The sequence below is a fragment of the Pieris napi genome, chromosome 18 (assembly GCF_905475465.1).
Source record: "Pieris napi chromosome 18, ilPieNapi1.2, whole genome shotgun sequence".
NCBI lineage: Eukaryota > Metazoa > Arthropoda > Insecta > Lepidoptera > Pieridae > Pieris > Pieris napi.
Genome location: NC_062251.1, coordinates 1,723,972 through 1,743,180, shown reverse-complemented (window position 1 = coordinate 1,743,180; position 19,209 = coordinate 1,723,972). Strand labels below are relative to the sequence as shown.

The following is a 19,209-nucleotide window of genomic DNA, read 5'->3' as shown; positions in this document are numbered from 1 at the left end:
TACCCCTCACCTAGCTGTCACTTAATAAGACCGTTAGGCTATGAGGCCCTCAATAGGTAACTTATTAACTTTGGACCATAGATAATAAACAATAAGCGTAAGCACTAAAAATTCACACAACACAAAGTCACTTTAAAACAAAATTTGCATAGTCCATTGAAATGTTACAATTTGTGGGCCAAACTGAACAATTTTATATATGGGACGTGTAGGGGGGGGGGGGGGGGGAAATACAAGCTTAAACTCAAGTTTGTGGGGTTGGCGCCCTTGTGGGGGGCTGCCATCTTGGAAAAAGGGGTGGAAACACGTTTTTGGCTATATCTCCTTAACTATCCATCGTACAATAAGTTTGTACAGACATATTTTGTAGCAAATCGTTTTGCCAACAATTTTGTATGTGTGACTTTTTATCATAAATACAAAAATCAAAAAGTTATAAGTAAAAAGTTAAAAATTCATTAAAAATTTCCTATTGCTTAAAATCTTTTTTCTTTTGATTTTATCTAAAAAAATATGATAAAAAGTGGATTTTGGATTTTTTTCAAATCCGACATAGTTCTACGATCATGACGATGTACTCCAAGAATAAAACTACTATACTACATTACAATACATTGTACTAAACTTAAAAAAAAGGGTGCGTGTACTTATGTACGCGCGTAAGAAGTTATACTTCTTTGGCATTATTAAAAAAAGTTTTTGATTGCATATAAATAATTAATTACAATTAAATAATCAAAGACTGGAAAAGGAGTCATTATAGTCAATAAAGTTCAGTTTACATTTGAAAAATTAAATAAATAAATATTTTTATTCTCTTACATTAAGTGTAACATAATTATATTATTCGAATATTGTTTTTAAATTATGTCCAATGCCGTAGCATCTTCCGTGGGCAACTTCATTCTGTTAATTTTGTGTCACGGTGCGCGCGCATCGTAAAATTTCACTCTCATCAATTTTTCATAACGCGCCTAAAGAAGTATAACTTCATTCTGTTACTTTTGTGTCACGGTGCGCGCGCATCGTAAAATTTCACTCTCATCAATTTTTCATAACGCGCCTAAAGAAGTATAACTTCATTCTGTTACTTTTGTGTCACGGTGCGCGCGCATCGTTAAATTTCACTCTCATCAATTATTCATAACGCACCTAAAAAGTATAACTTCAAAACACATTTTACTTCCACAGGTCGTGGAATCCGTATCGTAGCCTTATCACTTCCCTTAGCAGACGCCAGGGACGTGGCTCAATGGCTGGGATGCAACACCAATGCAACATTCAACTTCCACCCCAGCGTTAGGCCCTTGCCCCTCGAGCTGCATATACAGGTGAGATCAGGTCCTACGGGATAATGACCGGTTTCGAGTTATAGGGGGCAGTGATGGCTCTTACAGAATGAGAGAACATATAACCTACTTTTAGGAAACAGGAGTGATAAATAAATAAATAAAAAGTGCGTGCGTACAAAGTTCACATGTCAGAAGTGAAATTTCTTTGGCAAACTAATTTTTAACTCTTGTTCATATTTATACAAATCTAAAACTTTAGATTTCCGAGACTTAGAGGGAAGATATGTTAGGAATTTAATTAATTTAATTCTCATTAAAATATTAAGTGTCGAAAATTAATACAAATATTTTTTAATTTATTTCTTTAAAATAAAAACACGTGGCATTTTAATTTACAATTCGTTTGAGATTTTAATAAATTATTTTGCATAAAATATAAAATACTAATATTTCATAAATTCTCTTTACGATTTTTTTTAAATTTCTATAAGGATAGAAATTCTACAATGACAAGGACAAATGGATGTTATGGTCTAAAAAAATGTTATTCTTAATTTTAATATATATATATTAAAATTAGTCTGCTACTATATATACATATATATATATATATAGTAGCAGACTCGGCCAAGCTTTGCTGTGGCTAAAGTTTTTGTTAATAGTACATAGTACATAGTAGTAAACTATTCAAGAGAAACGGTAGGAGAACACCATTCATGGGGACCACCATGCTTTATGGTGGTTATGCCATTAAATTGTAGCTTATGTGAAACGTTGGTACTTTCAACACAGCGCCATCTGTTAGAATTGTATCAAATAATAAACAAATAATTTGCAATTAAATAATATTGCGGGTATAAATTGAGATGTAAGCTATGCTATCTTTTAAGTTAGATCAAACTGCACACGGTGTGCAAATTTGATTGAAATCGGTTCGGTAGTTTAGGAGTCCATAGCGGACAAACAACGTGACGCGTAATTTATATATATATAATGGTATCAATCGCTTATACAAGTACTGGGAATAAATAAGGCGCAACTGCGTTTCTCTGTGAATACAAAAGAAACAACATTTTAAGCCTATATTCTAGGTTTTATAAAATAAAACAATAAAATTAAAAAATTAAAACATCTTACATCTATTATGTCAAGTGACAAATTAAACATCGTCGATCAGACGGCAAAGAGGAAAAATAAAATATAAAAAGAGTTTGTATAGGAAAATATATTGTTTTCCTTACATGTTTATATATATAAACTAGTGAACCCGACAGACGTTGTCCTGCATGATATTTCAAGCAATTAGTAAAGCAAAGTATGAAAGTACCGACTGCAGCGCCATCTGGCGGGCTGATTTGTGAATCTAAACCATTCCCAGATCCCCTTGAACACACACAAAAAATTTCATCAAAATCGGTCCAGTCGTTTGAGAGAAGTTCAGTGACATACACACTCACAGAAGAATTATATATATAAAGATATAATATATTTCCAGGGCTTCAACATCTCCCACGCGCCATCACGTTTAGCAGCCATGACGAAGCCAATTTACAACAGCATCCTCCGTTACGCCGGATCCAAGCCAGCTGTGGTTTTCGTGCCTTCTAGGAGGCATTCCCGTCTTCTCGCTGCCGACTTGCTGGCTTTGGCGGCGGCTGCTGGTAGACCTGGAAGGTTCTTGCACGCTAGATCCGATCTGGTGCAGCCGTTCTTGACCAAATTGCAGGATAAGGTAGGTTCATGTGGCATTGAGTTAAAATTTGACTGAATTTAAACATTTTGAATGTTAGTTAAATGCTAAAATTATTTCTGCAATTCAACCGAAACTGAATTAATCTTACATTCGATTTAAAGTATTTTAACTACGGTTCAAGTTTTTTTTTAATGAATTGTATCTTAAGTCTTGAGTCATAATTTAACATTACTATCTATATTCTGATTTTTAATTCCGTAGAAATCTGACATTTCATAAGTGTTGCTACTAAAAAAAGTTCTCCACCGAAAAAGGGACAAATTTGACTTATTTGAGGACAATAAAAAAATTTCTACTTGTTATGTTTTACCTACAAAAAGGTAAATCTAAATATTTACTTACTCAAGTGATCTAATACAAAAATAACAAATATTTCAATATCACGAACAATATATCGAATAAACTTTAATTACTTTATTTAATTCTTTAGCTGGCAACACTGCATACTAATTCCAGGTTTAGTAAACCTTTTAAAAAAATGTTATCTTTACTTGTGCGTTTTTTACTGTTTGTGATGAAAAGGAACGTAATTACCACTCGCCGTAAAAATCCTTTATCAGCAGGAGGCATGGTGAAATAGGAGCACGCACTTACATTCTCGTGGGAACAATACCCAAATTTGGACGTTCTTTTACAGATGTTAAAGGAGACAGTATCAGCGGGCGTGGCATATCTCCACGAGGGTGTGGAGAGCAACGACAGACGCGTGGTCCAGCAGCTAGTGGAGTGTGGGGCAATACAAGTGTGTGTGGTGGCCGCGGAACTGGCGTTCGCATTCGCTGCGCACGCGCACACTGTTATTGTGGCTGATACGCATGTGTGAGTGTATTTATTTAATTTTTATTTGATTTGTATGTGTATTCCATCTTTGGCTGTTTAGTATATTTGTAATACATATATCTTATATATAAAATTCTCGTGTTCGTTCCCATACTCCTCCGAATCGGCTCGACCGATTCTTATGAATCTTTTTATGCATATTCAGTAATCGGCTACGATCTATCTTTTAAACCCCTAAGTAACCCCAAAACTTTTAATTTTTTAGACATTTTGTTTTACTGTTTATGATACAGCATACAAAAATACGTACAACCCCTAATTTTCACCCCTGTACCATCAACCACTATTATTTTATTATTGTAGATAGTTTTATTGAACTAAAAAAATGTTTCCTAGAAATAATATACATGGCAAAACATCGTTAGCTAGTAATCTTTCTTAATATATAAATTACGTGTCACGTTGTTTGTCCGCTATGGACTCCTAAACTACTGAACCGATTTCAATCAAATTTGCACACCGTGTGTAGTTTGATCCAACTTAAAAGATAGCTTACATCTCAATTTATACCCGCAATATTATTTTATTGCAAAATATTTGTTTATTATTTGATACAATTCTAACAGATGGCGCTGTGTTGAAAGTACCAACGTTTCACATAAGCTACCTACCTTACACATAAGTTCTCGTACCGTTTCCCTTGAATAGTTTACTACTATGTAATATAACAAAAACCTTAGCCACGGCAACGCTTGGCCGGTCTGCTAGTAATACATAATACATATATAATAAAGAGTCTGTTGTTGACAAATTATAGTTAAAAGTTCAAACCTAACTTAAAAATATTTTGTAGATACAACGGCAAACTTCACTGCTACGAACAATATCCAATAACTACGATTCTCCAAATGCTCGGTCGCGCCTGTCGACCCCTAGAAGACGACCATTCGGTGGCCGTGCTCATGTGCGCTGCTCATCATAAGAGCTTCTTCACGAAGCTGCTGAACGATTGTCTGCCGCTTGAGGTGAGTAGACAAATATTTTTTTTTATTTTGTTGGGCAAGACTAAAAATCTTTTTTCAATTGTATAGAAGGACTAAAAATCTTTTTTCAATTGTAAAATGTTAACGTAAAATTGTAAATACCGTTAGATTGTAATCTATCTCGCGAGATTATAAACTGTCGAAAGATTGTGAACCTCATCGTACTCCTTACAATTTAACGTAACGTACCACTATAAAGCCGACCAATCAGGGACAAGCTTCGGACAGTTGACAATTTTAAGATTGTAATTTGACGCTTTCACTTCTATAGATTACAATCTACCGAATAATACTACATTAAAGCATTGTAAGCAGTTCGTTGAGGTTCACAATCTTTCGACAGTTCACAATCTCGCAAGATAGATTACAATCTAACGGTGTTTACAATTTTACGGTGAGATATACAAGGACTAAAATCGTTTTTCAATTGTGTACAAAGACTAAAAATCTTTTTTCAATTGTATTGCATGACTATAAATATTTTTCAGTGTCTTGTATTCAAGGATTATATAATCTTATTGCACTATTAAACTACCACAGTTTTTCACTGTCACTATTAAATAGTTGAGTAAAAATATATAGTTTAATAGTCTAAGGTTTATTAGATGAACAATTAAGTTAATAATACATACACACACACACTAAAACACATACACACACACACTGTAACTTGTTTATGTGGAAAAATGAATAAAGATTATTATTATTATTACTTCTCTTCTCTCTTCTTGCATTCAATGACAATAATCTTTTTTCAATTTCTTGCATTCAAGGATCAATCTTTTTTGTTGTGTTCCAGTCAAACTCAATATTTATGAGTTAGACCAAATATATATATAGTTTCAAGATATGTTAAACATTAATTAAATCTAAATTTTGTATTATAAAAAAATATGATTATGACCATCAGTTTAATTAATCAAAAATTTAAATTTAAAAAAAATGCAAATTTACTGTTTTTTTTTGTTTTAGCTTTTTTGCCCTACATTTTTTTAAATTTGACAATTATTACAGAGTCATCTCGACCATAGACTACACGACCACATGAACGCGGAAATTGTAACGAAGACCATAGAGAACAAACAGGACGCGGTCGACTATCTGACGTGGACATTCCTCTACCGCCGTCTCACGCAAAATCCCAATTATTATAACCTCCAAGGCGTCACTCATAGGTAATATATAAAAAAATGTGCGTGTACTAGGTGTACACACGTAAGAAGTGAAACTTCTTTATGACCTTATTTTTCGAAAAATGATCTACTATATGCAACTTTACAGAAATTGGTTAAATAAAGTTAAATTAGATAAAGTTTAACAAAAGGCTTTTATTATCATAGACATGAATACAAATACAATTATTTCATTTTAACTCATTACTGTACTACTATGTAGTACTAAGATTATTACAGAATTTCATTAATTGTAATAGAATTATTAGTATTACTATCATTGTTATCGTTATTATATATTTTTGTTACTAATGGCTTCGAATCTCTTCGGATCAACCGTGGTAGGGACAAGAAAAAGATGGCGCGTAACCGAAAAATGTGACAAATGTGTGTAAATTTTTTTCCAACGCCGATAAAGAAGTTTGACTTCAAAAAGCAACATGGCGCGTAACCTGCTACAAAACTTCTCCCATACGTCGATAAAAAATTCATTCTAACGCCGATAAAGAAGTTTGACTTCAAAAAGCAACATGGCGCGTAACCTGCTACAAAACTTCTCCCATACGTCGATAAAAAATTCATTCTAACGCCGATAAAGAAGTTTGACTTCAAAAAGCAACATGGCGCGTAACCTGCTACAAAACTTCTCCCATACGTCGATAAAAAATTCATTCTAACGCCGATAAAGAAGTTTGACTTCAAAAAGCAACATGGCGCGTAACCTGCTACAAAACTTCTCCCATACGTCGATAAAAAATTCATTCTAACGCCGATAAAGAAGTTTGACTTCAAAAAGCAACATGGCGCGTAACCTGCTACAAAACTTCTCCCATACGTCGATAAAAAATTCATTCTAACGCCGATAAAGAAGTTTGACTTCAAAAAGCAACATAACGGAAAAATGTTACACTAAATTTTTATCAATAATATATAAGTAATAAAAAATATTGATTTTTATATATCACGTGACACAAACGGTCACATATGACGTAGCATGCTTGTAAATAATGTCTTCGCTTGTTTAATTGTAATAAATTTTTTCTTAATAAATGTCAGGAGTATCTGTATAGTTGCATGCTAAAATAAAAAATTACAAGCTCTTTAATTATGTAGAAATATTTTTTGTGATATTTAAATAAACTTTATTTAACTAGATAAGGGAGCGTTCGAGTATTACGTCACGCAGGGGGGAGGGTGTCAATAGTTTTTGGAGATTATTGACCCCCCCCCCCATGTAACGCGCCGTAACGTTTTTCTGTACCCAATAGTAAAACGTTTCGTGACCACCCAGTTTATACTTTATACCTAAAAGTTACCATTATGTGGTGTAAAGTATTGGAAAGTCGAAAATAATATTAACAATAACGCGTAATTCAATCCCCGGCCCGCATCGTAACGTTACGTAAGGGAGCGTTCAAGTATTACGTAACGAATTTTTTTTTCCTTTTTTACACGTTACGTTGCGGGGCGGGGATTAAATGCGCGTTATTGTTAATATTATTTTCGACTTACACCACATAATAGTAACTAAAGAGATACAAGGTGGTCACGAAACGTTTTACTATACTTGGGTACTGAAAAACGTTACGGCGAGTTACATGGGGGGGGGGGGTTCATCTCCAAAAATTGCGTTACGTAATACGTGAACGCTCCCTAATGCGTTATAATAAAACTTTCAATGTATTAAATACGTAGAATAGGGCGAATGATATAGAAGATATATAGAAGAAGGCTTCAAGAATATATTGACCAGATAGTGTCATAATGTGTGTATAAAAAAACTTTAGAGATGTCAAGGGACACCCGGATGGAACGAAATTCCTTTCGATTAATTTATATGTTAATTGGTATCATAACAGTATGATAGATTTTCTCGACACCAATCTTACGACGAAAAAAAAAGCCAACATCACGAGGTGTTCCCAGGCGGTCACCCATCCAAGTACTGACCTCGCCCGACGTTGCTTAACTTCGGTGATCGGACGAGAACCGGTGTATTACAATAGGAAATAGCAAAAAAGTGTCGTGACAACTTTTCGTAAGAATTTTTTCCGTCTAGCCCCCTTTCACAACGCACGATAAGGAACTTCGTTCCAATATAATAAAATAAATATTCTCCATTATTTCAGACACCTGTCGGACCACCTCTCGGAGTTGGTGGAAACGACCCTGACGGACCTGGAGCAGTCCAAGTGCATGGCGATTGAGGATGAGATGGATGTTCAGCCTCTCAATTTGGGGATGATAGCGTCCTACTATTACATCAATTATACCACCATTGGTAAGTTTAGGCAAAGAAGAGAATATTAAGAAGGTTTACCGTCAGAGATGTATGGAGAGAAAAGGCCTGTTATATTGCGAGAAAATTCCTGTTTTACGGGGAGCAAAATTCATGTCTATGGGGAGCAAAATTTTAGTTTTATGGGGAGAAAAAATCCTGTTAGATGGGGAGCAATATTCCTGCTTTATGGGGAGAAAAAATCCTGTTTTATGGGGAGCAAAATCCTGATTTATGAGGAGCAAAATTGCTGCTTTATGGGGAGAAAAAAATCCTGCTGTATGGAGAGCAAAATTCCTGTTTTGTGGGGAGCAAAATTCCTGTTTGATGGGGAGCAAAATTCCTGCTTTATGGGGACCAAAATTCATGTTTTATGGGGGAAAAAGCCTGATTCTTAAAAGGCCGGCAACGCACTTCCTAGCCTAGCTGTGGGTGCGTTGCGATTTAGATGATTTGTCGCTGAATTTAAAGATGTTATTAATTTAATGTGGACACTCAAAAACGACTAAACCAATTTTGATGAAACCTGAATTAGAATATATCTGATTCATATTAAAATTTAAACTAAATTACAGAGCTGTTCAGCCTTTCGCTGACGTCCAAAACCAAGATCCGTGGTCTTCTGGAGATCATCTCGTCAGCAGCGGAGTACTCCGAGCTCTGCATCAGGCATCGGGAGGAGAACATCATCAAGGCTTTGGCTGCCAAGTGAGTTCACACGTAACATATTTATTTCACATAAAATAAACATTCAAACAAAAACTGGTCTTGCTCGTTCGGCGCGTATATGTGCGTGCACGTAACTTGGAAGTAGTCAGTGATGCCAATTTACGGGATTTCCCCTCAAATTTAGTGGATATCAAATGGTACAGGGGCTGTTTTACGGGTTACATTTATTTAATAAAAATTATATAATACTAGCTGCCCCCGCGAAGTTCGTTTCTCCTTAATGTGATTTTACTTAGCCTACCTTTTTAGTACATACCAACATGGAACATTTTGCTATGCTACCCCAGAGACTGTTCGGTTTTCCGGAAATATTTTTTTTTGTTTTTCTGTGATTTCTCTCTATCTTAATATATATATATATAAATTACGTGTCACGTTGTTTGTCCGCTATGGACTCCTAAACTACCAAACCGATTTCAATCAAATTTGCACACCGTGTGCAGTTTGATCCAACTTAAAAGATAGGATAGCTTACATCTCAATTTATACCCGCAATATTATTTTATTGAAAATTATTTGTTAATTATTTGACACAATTCTAACAGATGGCGCTGTGTTGAAAGTACCAACGTTTCACATAAGCTACAATTTAATGGCATAACCACCAAAAAAGCATGGTGGTCCCCATGACTGGTGTTCTCCTACAGTTTCCCTTGAATAGGTTACTACTATGTAATATAATAATAAGTTTTATATAGAGTTCAAGTCATAAGTTAATAATTAACCAATAAAAAAATAGGGATTGATCGTAGAGGGGTGAACATTAAGGGTTGTATGAATTTTTGTATGCTGTATCATAAAAAAATAAAATCAAAATTTTTTGTCTAAAAAATATTTTTTTTTTTGGGTGGACAGTGGACACCCCTTATCACTTAGGGGTTTGAAAGATAGTAACCGATTTTCAGAGATACTGAATGTGCATTCATAAGAATTGTGAAAAATTCATAAGAATCAGTCGAGCCGTCCGGAGGAGTATGGGAACGAACGTTGTGACACGAGAATTTTATAATGTATTTTTAATACACTTTTTAACTCTCAAAATGAGGGTACAACAAAAACTTTATCGTCAACGTCCAGTCACTTTAATCTACCCTCCGCAGACCGACTTAACAGACAACCATTTTTTTATGTGATTTTACTCGCTCCTACGGTGAAGAGAAACTTCGCGGAAATGTCTTAAAACCAAAAGATTCTACGATGTCTCAGGCACAAGGCGATGGCGTTACTACTTTTTTGGACCACAACTTTTTTTTTTTAAAGACAATTCACACCAATTGACCGAGTCCCATGCTAAGCTGGTGAAGCTTGTGTTATGGGTGCTTGGCAACAGATATACATACATATTATAGATAGATAGACATATAAATACATATTTAAACACCCAAGACCTAAGCACAACACCAAATGCTCATCACATCGATGTTCGTCTCAGCCGGGGATCGAACCCGGGACCCATGGATTCGCAGTCAGGGGTACTAACCACTAGACCAATGAGTCGTCAACTATCTGTAACTTAATGTGTTCACAGAGTGCCCCACAAACCCACCACCACAAGTGGTAACGTGAAGTACAACGAGCCCCAAGTCAAAGCTCACATCCTGCTGCAAGCTCATCTCTCAAGGATGCAGTTACCAGCTGAACTGCAGGCCGATACAGCCACTGTTATCACTAAGGTATGAATTATTCATTCTTTGCAATAATATAAATCTTTATTAACTAAATTAGAAATAAGATTTATTCTGGTATGGTTTATTTATTCATTTTCACCTAGGAAAGAATAATTCATTCATTCATTCACTAAAGTGAATTTCATTGGGTTTCATTAAGAAGATTTAATTCATTGATTTATTCGCTTGACCCAGGTGTTTCATTCATTTGCTTTACCCTGTTATGGTTTATTCATATATTAATTCATTTGTTTCACTCTGAGGTGCGGTGTAGTTATTTATTAATTAGTTTTCTCATTAGTAAGAAGCATTAATTCATTCATTTATTCGCTTGACCCAGGTGTAATTTATTTATTAGTTTTTACACCTAGGTAAGAATCATTATTTATTCATTTGCTTTACCCAACTATGATTTATTCATTCATTTTCACCTAGATAAGAATAATTCATTAATTCATTCACTTTACACAGGTGTGATTTATTTCTTTATTTATTCATTAGTTTCGACCTAGGAGAAAATAATTCATTCATTCATTCACTTGACCCAAGTATGATTTATTCATTCCTTCATTCACGAGAAAACTTATTCGTGCTGTCTTTAATTTCTTAGTTCTCACTAACAAATCGTTAGTTCACTCGGTCACTCTTTGGACCCCCTTGCCCCTAAAATCTCTATATTTCCATTATTATTCCAGGCCATTCGACTTATCCAAGCGTGCGTGGATGTGGTGTCCAGCAGCGGATGGTTGTCCCCAGCGGTGGCCGCCATGGAGTTGGCCCAAATGGTGACCCAGGCCATGTGGGCCAAGGACTCGTATTTGCGACAATTGCCCCATTTCACACCGGCCATCGTCCAGCGCTGTGCTGAAAAGGTATGACGAAATTGTTACGAGCTAATGGATCGCATAGAAAACGCTGTAGATGTCTTCAATGGTTTTTTGAAGCGAAACTACTTTAGGCGCATGAGGGTAAAAATTTTACGGCACGTCACGAAGATGTGCAGCGTTTTTGTTGAAGAAAAGGGAGAGAGCGATTGAGACCGATTGAGAGAGAGTGAGAAGGGACGAACGTAGCATGAACCAAATAGCCATGGAGTTAGAGGTGGAAGAGAGAGAGTAAGGGAGATCGAGAAAAATACACGCTATTGGTTGATGTATTCGTTTAGTAGTTACATATTATAACTTTAGATGGCAATTCTGTCGCATAAAGTCTGGTGCAGTAAACGCAGATTTTCTATTTATTTATATTATCATTAGCACGTATACAGTGTGTAATTAGTGTGAATATAGATATACAAATACATGGAGTGATTATATACTGGTACATGATCATCTATTGCGGCTTTTACCCTGGTAATAATTCATTTACAAAGAAGTTTCAGTTATTAATATATTATAAATATATGTATTAAAGAATTGCTATAACGGCCTACCCTTGTAAAATATTGTTGTGTCTGTGCGTGTTTATGTGTGTATGTGTGACGAATTACTTAATATTTTGTATATAATTTTTGTAGGATTATTATTACACATTAAATTGAGAAAGTAAAGCGATACAAGAAATGCTATTTTTGACGTGATAACGTCTTTAAAATCGTTTTAGTCGGGTGACATGTTCAGAAACTTGTGTCACACCAAAACCTCACGAGCGCGATCGCAGGTATAACGAGAGAGAGACGGACCGATCTCCCGTCTCATCTCGAGCGCTGCCAGTCATTCCGTGAATGTATGAAGAAAAATGTATATCATAGTCGAATAAGTAAACTTGTCATTTTACACCCGAAATTTATCATCAAAAGTGTGAATAAAACGATAGATGTAATTTAAAATTTGAAAAAATTGTTATCTTCATTAATTCCTTACTTCCCAAAAACTTATATCACCAATAAGACGTTATCACGTAAACATCTCGATCGTAAACCTACTTTACAAACAACCAATATTTTTTTTTATTTTGAAAATTAACTTGAGATTTTTATTAAAGGGCGTGGAAACGGTGTTCGACGTTATGGAGTTGGAAGACAACGCCCGTGCGAAGCTATTACAGTTGTCTGCGAGCGAAATGGCCGACGTTGCAAGATTCTGTAATAGATATCCAAATGTCGAGTTGAATTATCAGGTGAGATTTAATTAATACATTCCCGCGCTCTAGCATGCACGCTCGGCTCAGGTGGAACGTGACAATGAGTCGTGTTACGCTCGGCTCAGGTGAAACGCGATAATTAGTCATGTTACGCTCGGCTCAGGTGGGACGTGATAATTAGTCATGTTACGCTCGGCCCAGGTGGAACGCGATAATTAGTTATGTTACGCTCGGATCAGGCGGAACGTGATAGTAAATCTTGTTACACTCGGCTCAAGCGGAACGCGATAGTAAGTTTTGTTACACTCGGCTCAGGTGGAACGTGACAATGAGTCATGTTACGCTCGGATCAGGCGGAACGTGATAGTAAATCTTGTTACACTCGGCTCAAGCGGAACGCGATAGTAAGTTTTGTTACACTCGGCTCAGGTGGAACGTGACAATGAGTCATGTTACGCTCGGCCCAGGCGTAACGTGACAATTAGTCATTTTCTCGTTCATAGATTTATTTATAAGTCGATATATAAACGTCAATTAATAATTTTAATCTAAATAACGAAACCTTAAACTTTTTTATTAGGTCCAAAATGAAAGACGCCTTCGCGCGGGAAAACCGATTATAGTGGAAGTGACATTAGAGAGAGAGGATGACGTCATCGGACCAGTTATAGCGCCATTCTTCCCACAGGTAAAAAATAATATTTGACGTTTTATTACAGCTGTCAGTGGCTATTTAGTCTATTATTTGTGACATGTACGTGTTACGTCATCGTTTTTTGTCACGTGACTTTGAAAGTTGAAGTTTTTCATATAGAACAGGGGGCAAACAGGCAGGACGGTCACTTGATGTTAAGCGATATAGCCTATGCACACTTAATGCCAGAGGGCTCGCGAGTGCGTTGCCGGCCTTTATATGGTTTAATGTTTTGTATAGAATAGGGGCGAAACGGGTAGGAGGCTCACTTGACGTGAAGCGATACTGCCCATGGACACTCAAACACTGAGCTTGCTAGCGCGTTGCTGGCCTTTTTAGTTATTTTACCCTTATACAGATTACTCTTAATAACACGTTTTTAAAACGCCTGTTATTATTTACATTTAAAGGGAACTTGTAACATTTTTGAGTTAATTTAAAAAAATTGCGATTTTTTGCTTTGCTAAGGCTCAATCAGGCCCTGACATGTATGTAATAGGACTGTTTTAATCTCTGTCAAGAGATTGATTTTCAATATTTTTTTTTTTATAGAAACGCGAAGAGGGCTGGTGGGTAGTCATAGGTGACCCGAAATCGAACACACTTCTATCTATAAAACGAGTGTCTCTCGGTCGATCAGCGAATGTTCGGCTGGACTTTGTGTGTGGGAGTGCGGGCACACACACATACACACTATACTTCATGTCAGACGCATATTTGGGGGCTGATCAGGAATACAAGTTCAATGTTCACGTGGAGGAGGCCGCGTCGGATTCAAGTGATTCGGAATAAAATAAGGAATAAATGGAGCTAAATAAAAAATAAAAATAAAGTTTTATTTTTACAATTTTTTATTTACAATGTTAGTTTTTTGGTATATTTGAGCTGAAACTCAAACGAAAGCTTAATATTCCATTTGTAAGATAAGCAGCGGCTATAGCGTGCTCTCATCCCTGAGTCGTAGGTTCGATCCCCGGCTATGCACCAATGGACTTTCTTTCTATGAGCCCATTTAACATTTGCTTGCATGAAGGAAAGCATCATGAGGAAACCGGCTATAGGACCCAAAAAGTCAAATGTGTGGCAGGAGGCCGATCACCTACTTTCCTATATTGACAAATGATCATGAAACAGAAATCTGAGGCCCAGAGCTTAAAGTGTTGTAGCTCCAATATTAATTTTATTTGAAAATGCGCACATCACTTTTTTGGTTGCATCAAAACTAATATAATTATTAAAATTTTAACTAAACTACACACTTAATAATTTAACAGAGGTAAAGTGCCACATTCTTTTCTTGGCCAGTAGCGTCGCTGGTATGTATATTAGTATTGCCAGTGAATAATAACCATTACAAGGGGAATAATTTCAAGTCAAACAGGCTAACTTAATAATTTATTTCAACGTCTTAATAAATCAATGTATACTAGTATCTAGAAAATACAGTTCTAGGCTTAAATAAATGTGACACAAACTTAGCAACAACTGATACTATAGGTTTTGTTAATGCTATTAATATAATATCATTAAAGATTTTAAGATACCTAGCAATCTGATCCGATAATTAATAATGCAAGGAATAAAAATTAATATATTTTAGTTGAATTTATTATATGCACCAAAATGACGACGGTAGTACCAATTTCAGCTGCCGGCCAAGAAAAGAATGTGGCACTATACGGTGGATTTTATTCATAATCTTGTTTTAGCAACCAAATATGTCCCTTGAAAGCATACTTCAAATGTAACACCAAATTCAGGGATAGTAACTAATAGCAGGGGTCTAGTTCCGGCTGTCAAAGCACGCACACGTGGTGGTGGTCGCTCCAGACGAAAACTCAACAAAAATACAGAAAAACTAGGAAAAACGTAGTGTACTATCACAAAATAGGTTAAAAGTAATAGTGGCATTTCTTTTAAATATAAAACATTGTGTGAAGTGACGCATTAAACATTAAGATCTTGTGTTAAACTCGTGAAACTTTGAAGGTTATTTGAGCCGACATAATACTTTGACAATCAATATTAGTTAAAGTGACACTATTGATATATACCAAATTGTGGCCATAATTAAAAAGTACAAGCTACCAACGACTAAGTTCCGATTCGTGATCGTAAAGAATGGATCATCATAATCTTATAGCACTTTTTGATGACATGAAGATAGAAATGCAAAAACAATCGAATTTAATTATGCAAAAAATGGAGGAGAAACTAAACCCTTTAGTAAAAGCAATAACAGACTTGAAATCCGAAAACAAGAACCTACGCGAGAAAATTGATAATTTAGAGCGCGAAAACCGTAAAAATAATATTATAGCCTTTGGATTTAAAGAGGAAGAGATCTCAAAACAAAATCTAATAGAAATAGTCACTGAAATGATTCGATCAAAAATAAATATAGATATCGGCCATAACGACATCAATAATATATACCGCCTAGGAAAAAAGGGGGTAGATAACGAAAAACCAAGACCTGTTATCATCTCTCTTTTACATGCTTGGAAAAAAGAACAAATCATGAGAAATAAGAAAAAGCTGCCCGGAATCTATTTAAATGAAGACTATCCTAAAAATGTACTAACTAAAAGAAGGGAACTCCAACAACAGTTGATAGAAGAAAGACAGAAGGGAAAGTATGCAGTATTGAAATATGACAAACTCATCATACGGGATAGCATACAAACAAAAGAGAAACGCAAACGCGAGCGTTCTATGTCAATTTCACCACCAAAATACGCCCAAAAGAGCAATTTGCAACCCACAGCAACAACAAAAGCAAGCAGGTCAAACGCCTTTGACATGATGCGAGGAAGAAGTAACTCTCTCACCACCCCTACCCTCACATCAAAACAAACATAGGAACTCGACAGCCGGATAAACAATAAAAAAAGAACATAAAAAGATAAGTTAAACATTTAGAAAAACATTCCCCAATCCGGCTGGTCCCCGTGGGGAATCAGACCAAAACCCTCTAGCAACAAACAAAAAAACAAACAAGAGTGTTGAAAATTGGAACTTACAACGTGAGAACTTTAGCATCAACAGAAAAATTGATAGAACTTGTGCACTCATTGAAAAATATTCAAATAGATATATTAGGATTAGCGCGGCTAGAGGAGGCCTATACCCAAGAAGGGATCCATACCTAGGAAAATAAAATATGGTACTAATAATTCTAACATTTATTTCAATATTAAATTACTAAATAATATTACATATACTGTATTACTAACCACATTAACACAAAATTTTTAGTTTAGTTGTATTAGCATGAAATGTAAATGGTATGGAACGAAATAAAGGCTTTATTATTATTATTATTATAACTAATAGCAGATATATCAACTGGGGTCAGTCACATTCTTTTCTTTTCTTTACAATCGCACCTTTAATTTTAAAATTGGTAGTGAAATTTATGGTTCAGTTACTGAGTAGCAAAGAGCCCATAATGACGAAATAAAGTGTTCTCTTCTTCGTGTTTATAGTATACCAATTAACCAATTAGATATTTTAATTTAATCTTAAGAACTAGATTTAACACTAGGAAGGTCCATTTACAGTTTAAAAGCCTTGTAACGATATATGTATATAAGTTTTATATAAAAAATTCTTGCTCAAAAAAGCACTTTGGGAATGTATGAAAAATATATCCTTGATAGTAGGCACTATTTCGCTTTAACATTGGGAAGTGCAGTACTACAGTTAACTTTGACCAGCTCTGCTTGTATTTGCTTTAATCTCGCTTTAGCTAATGCTAGGGATGCGTTTGTGGCTCTCATGCTTTCCTGAAAATGACGTTACTATTTACATGTGTGAAACTAGTGACAAAACTAAAGTAAAAGTCAAATATATGAAAAGTACTAGTTAGCTTAAAACTTATCAAGTTGAACTTCTAAGAGAAGGTATAAAAGGCATTTGCTTTTTGTATTCTCCAATGTTAAATGTTTATGTGATAAAAGAAACATTTTTACCTGGACATTAAGTAATGTTTTATCTGCCTTGGTAAGTTTATCAACTGCTAACTCGGTTGTCTGTCCGACTAGCCCTTCGAGGGATGCCCGAAATGATACATTACTCTCCCCTGAAACAAATTTTGATGTATTTAAGCTTGTTAAAACATGTCAATATTTCAACTTAAAGTATAATTTAACACAAGATTTTATTGTTGTTTAATATTTTTCTTAACTATTAAAATTCAATTTCATAGGTGAGTTTTAAAATCAAGTTTGTAACTTGGAATTTATACTTACATAACTTTTGATGAAGTAGAGATTTGTACATTATCTTAGTTGGTGATTTTGGAGGATACATAGATATATGTAGTGGCGAGTCAACCTCAATTCTAGATGACGGTGAAGGAAGCTTTGATTCTGTAATAATTTCATATTTTAATTGTTTTAGGTGTTAGGACCAATTAAGAAAGTGTTAATAAAATCACAGAAATAATATAAAATATTGTACTCAACATGTACAAAGATTTTAAAATTTGGTCATACCATCATCAGATTCAGGCGCTTCACCAGATATTACAAAACCTTTGGTCGCCGGTAATATATCCTATAAAATAAATAATAAGACATGAAATAAACGTTATTCCGTAACAAACCAAATATGTAAAAATTTAAGTACAAGGTAAACCTTACTGGAGATCTTCCTATTTCAATTTCAACTTCAGAATCTGATTCAGAAGCTTCGCCATCAACAACATTTGCTATTTTCGACATTTTAAAAACGATCTTATCTTATTAAATAGGAATTATTTCTCATTATTGTATTCATAACTTTACGAAAACAAATACACCTTGGGTTGACGTAAACAGATGTCAGAGTCCAGAGATTGATGTTTTTGCCTTATTCAATAAATTTATTTCATTTTAATTGACATCTGACAATCATTGACATCATATGACTTAACAATAAACTGGGCCTGTAAATATTTTCGGATAAGCGGCGGGGCCCGCTTTTTATCTATATCGTATCACCATCAAATATTGTATAAAGTAGTACAGAAAACCTAAAGCTTTTTTAATACCTGCAGCTAAGTTTCATTATTGGACGTCAAGGCAAAATATAAAATATCGTCCGTATCACCTCGAAGTCTGTCGTACCATAGTCCATACTGGGGGTCTAGCCAAGATGGCTTAACAGTAGTGTATGTAGAAAGTCGAAAACTAAATTTGTATGAAAATGACAGCTCGTGTCGACAGTCGGTAGCCTAGGCACTAAAGGCGTGAGTCGGGATACAATAAGCGACGCCATGACAGTGCTACGAAAAGACACACATTAACGCTTACGCTATTCGGTAGCCAACGGCCAATTAATGTTTCGGCAGTGTAGAAAAAACGGCGTTTCTCCGCCATGTTTTAGCGTGATCTCAAAAGCTGCTGTTTGCAATAATTCTGTACAAGTATTGCCATCTTTAATGGCTACCGTTGTAAAAATATGTCATATTTTGGACGTTTTAACGAAATGGTTTTAATTTGTTATCTGTCTTTTTTTAACGTTCTCGTGTAATTATAATAATTTTAACTAGAGTTAATATTTTTAAGTTAAGAGTTTTAGTTTTTCTATGAATCAATGCGAGGATAACATAATAGACACAGATAAATATGAAAATATCAAGAAAATCAGCAAATTAGTAGAGGTAAAACCTAGTTGTATTGGATATCTTATATTGATAGGTATTTATATTGCATGTAAGTTCATAAAATTGTTC

The 19,209-nt window shown here is 35.1% G+C and overlaps 2 protein-coding genes and 1 pseudogene across 2 annotated transcripts in view; 1 reads left to right on the top strand and 2 right to left on the bottom strand.

Moving 5' to 3' along the window:
- The window catches only part of LOC125058259 (putative U5 small nuclear ribonucleoprotein 200 kDa helicase), a 49,301-nt gene extending 34,969 nt beyond the window's left edge, over nt 1-14,332 (top strand). Inside the window, exons 32-43 of the mRNA XM_047662297.1 lie at nt 1,192-1,331; nt 2,788-3,024; nt 3,683-3,864; nt 4,679-4,850; nt 5,883-6,043; nt 8,170-8,321; nt 8,894-9,026; nt 10,576-10,720; nt 11,410-11,586; nt 12,698-12,832; nt 13,377-13,484; nt 14,043-14,332. Of these exons, the coding sequence (XP_047518253.1) occupies nt 1,192-1,331; nt 2,788-3,024; nt 3,683-3,864; nt 4,679-4,850; nt 5,883-6,043; nt 8,170-8,321; nt 8,894-9,026; nt 10,576-10,720; nt 11,410-11,586; nt 12,698-12,832; nt 13,377-13,484; nt 14,043-14,282 (1,982 nt within the window). The 3' untranslated portion in view covers nt 14,283-14,332. The remainder of the gene's footprint in view (nt 1-1,191; nt 1,332-2,787; nt 3,025-3,682; nt 3,865-4,678; nt 4,851-5,882; nt 6,044-8,169; nt 8,322-8,893; nt 9,027-10,575; nt 10,721-11,409; nt 11,587-12,697; nt 12,833-13,376; nt 13,485-14,042) is intronic.
- LOC125058989 lies at nt 7,942-8,060 on the bottom strand (annotated as a pseudogene).
- Nucleotides 14,333-16,822: 2,490 nt separating the features above from the next.
- On the bottom strand, nt 16,823-18,310 carry LOC125058777. Its single transcript, XM_047662935.1, has 5 exons — nt 18,137-18,310; nt 17,990-18,050; nt 17,744-17,863; nt 17,465-17,574; nt 16,823-17,278 (listed from the first exon to the last, which is right to left on the bottom strand). Exons 1-5 carry the CDS (start codon nt 18,215-18,217, stop codon nt 17,159-17,161), a joined length of 492 nt encoding a protein of 163 aa, XP_047518891.1. The 5' UTR covers nt 18,218-18,310; the 3' UTR covers nt 16,823-17,158.
- Between the last annotated feature and the right edge of the window lie 899 nt (nt 18,311-19,209).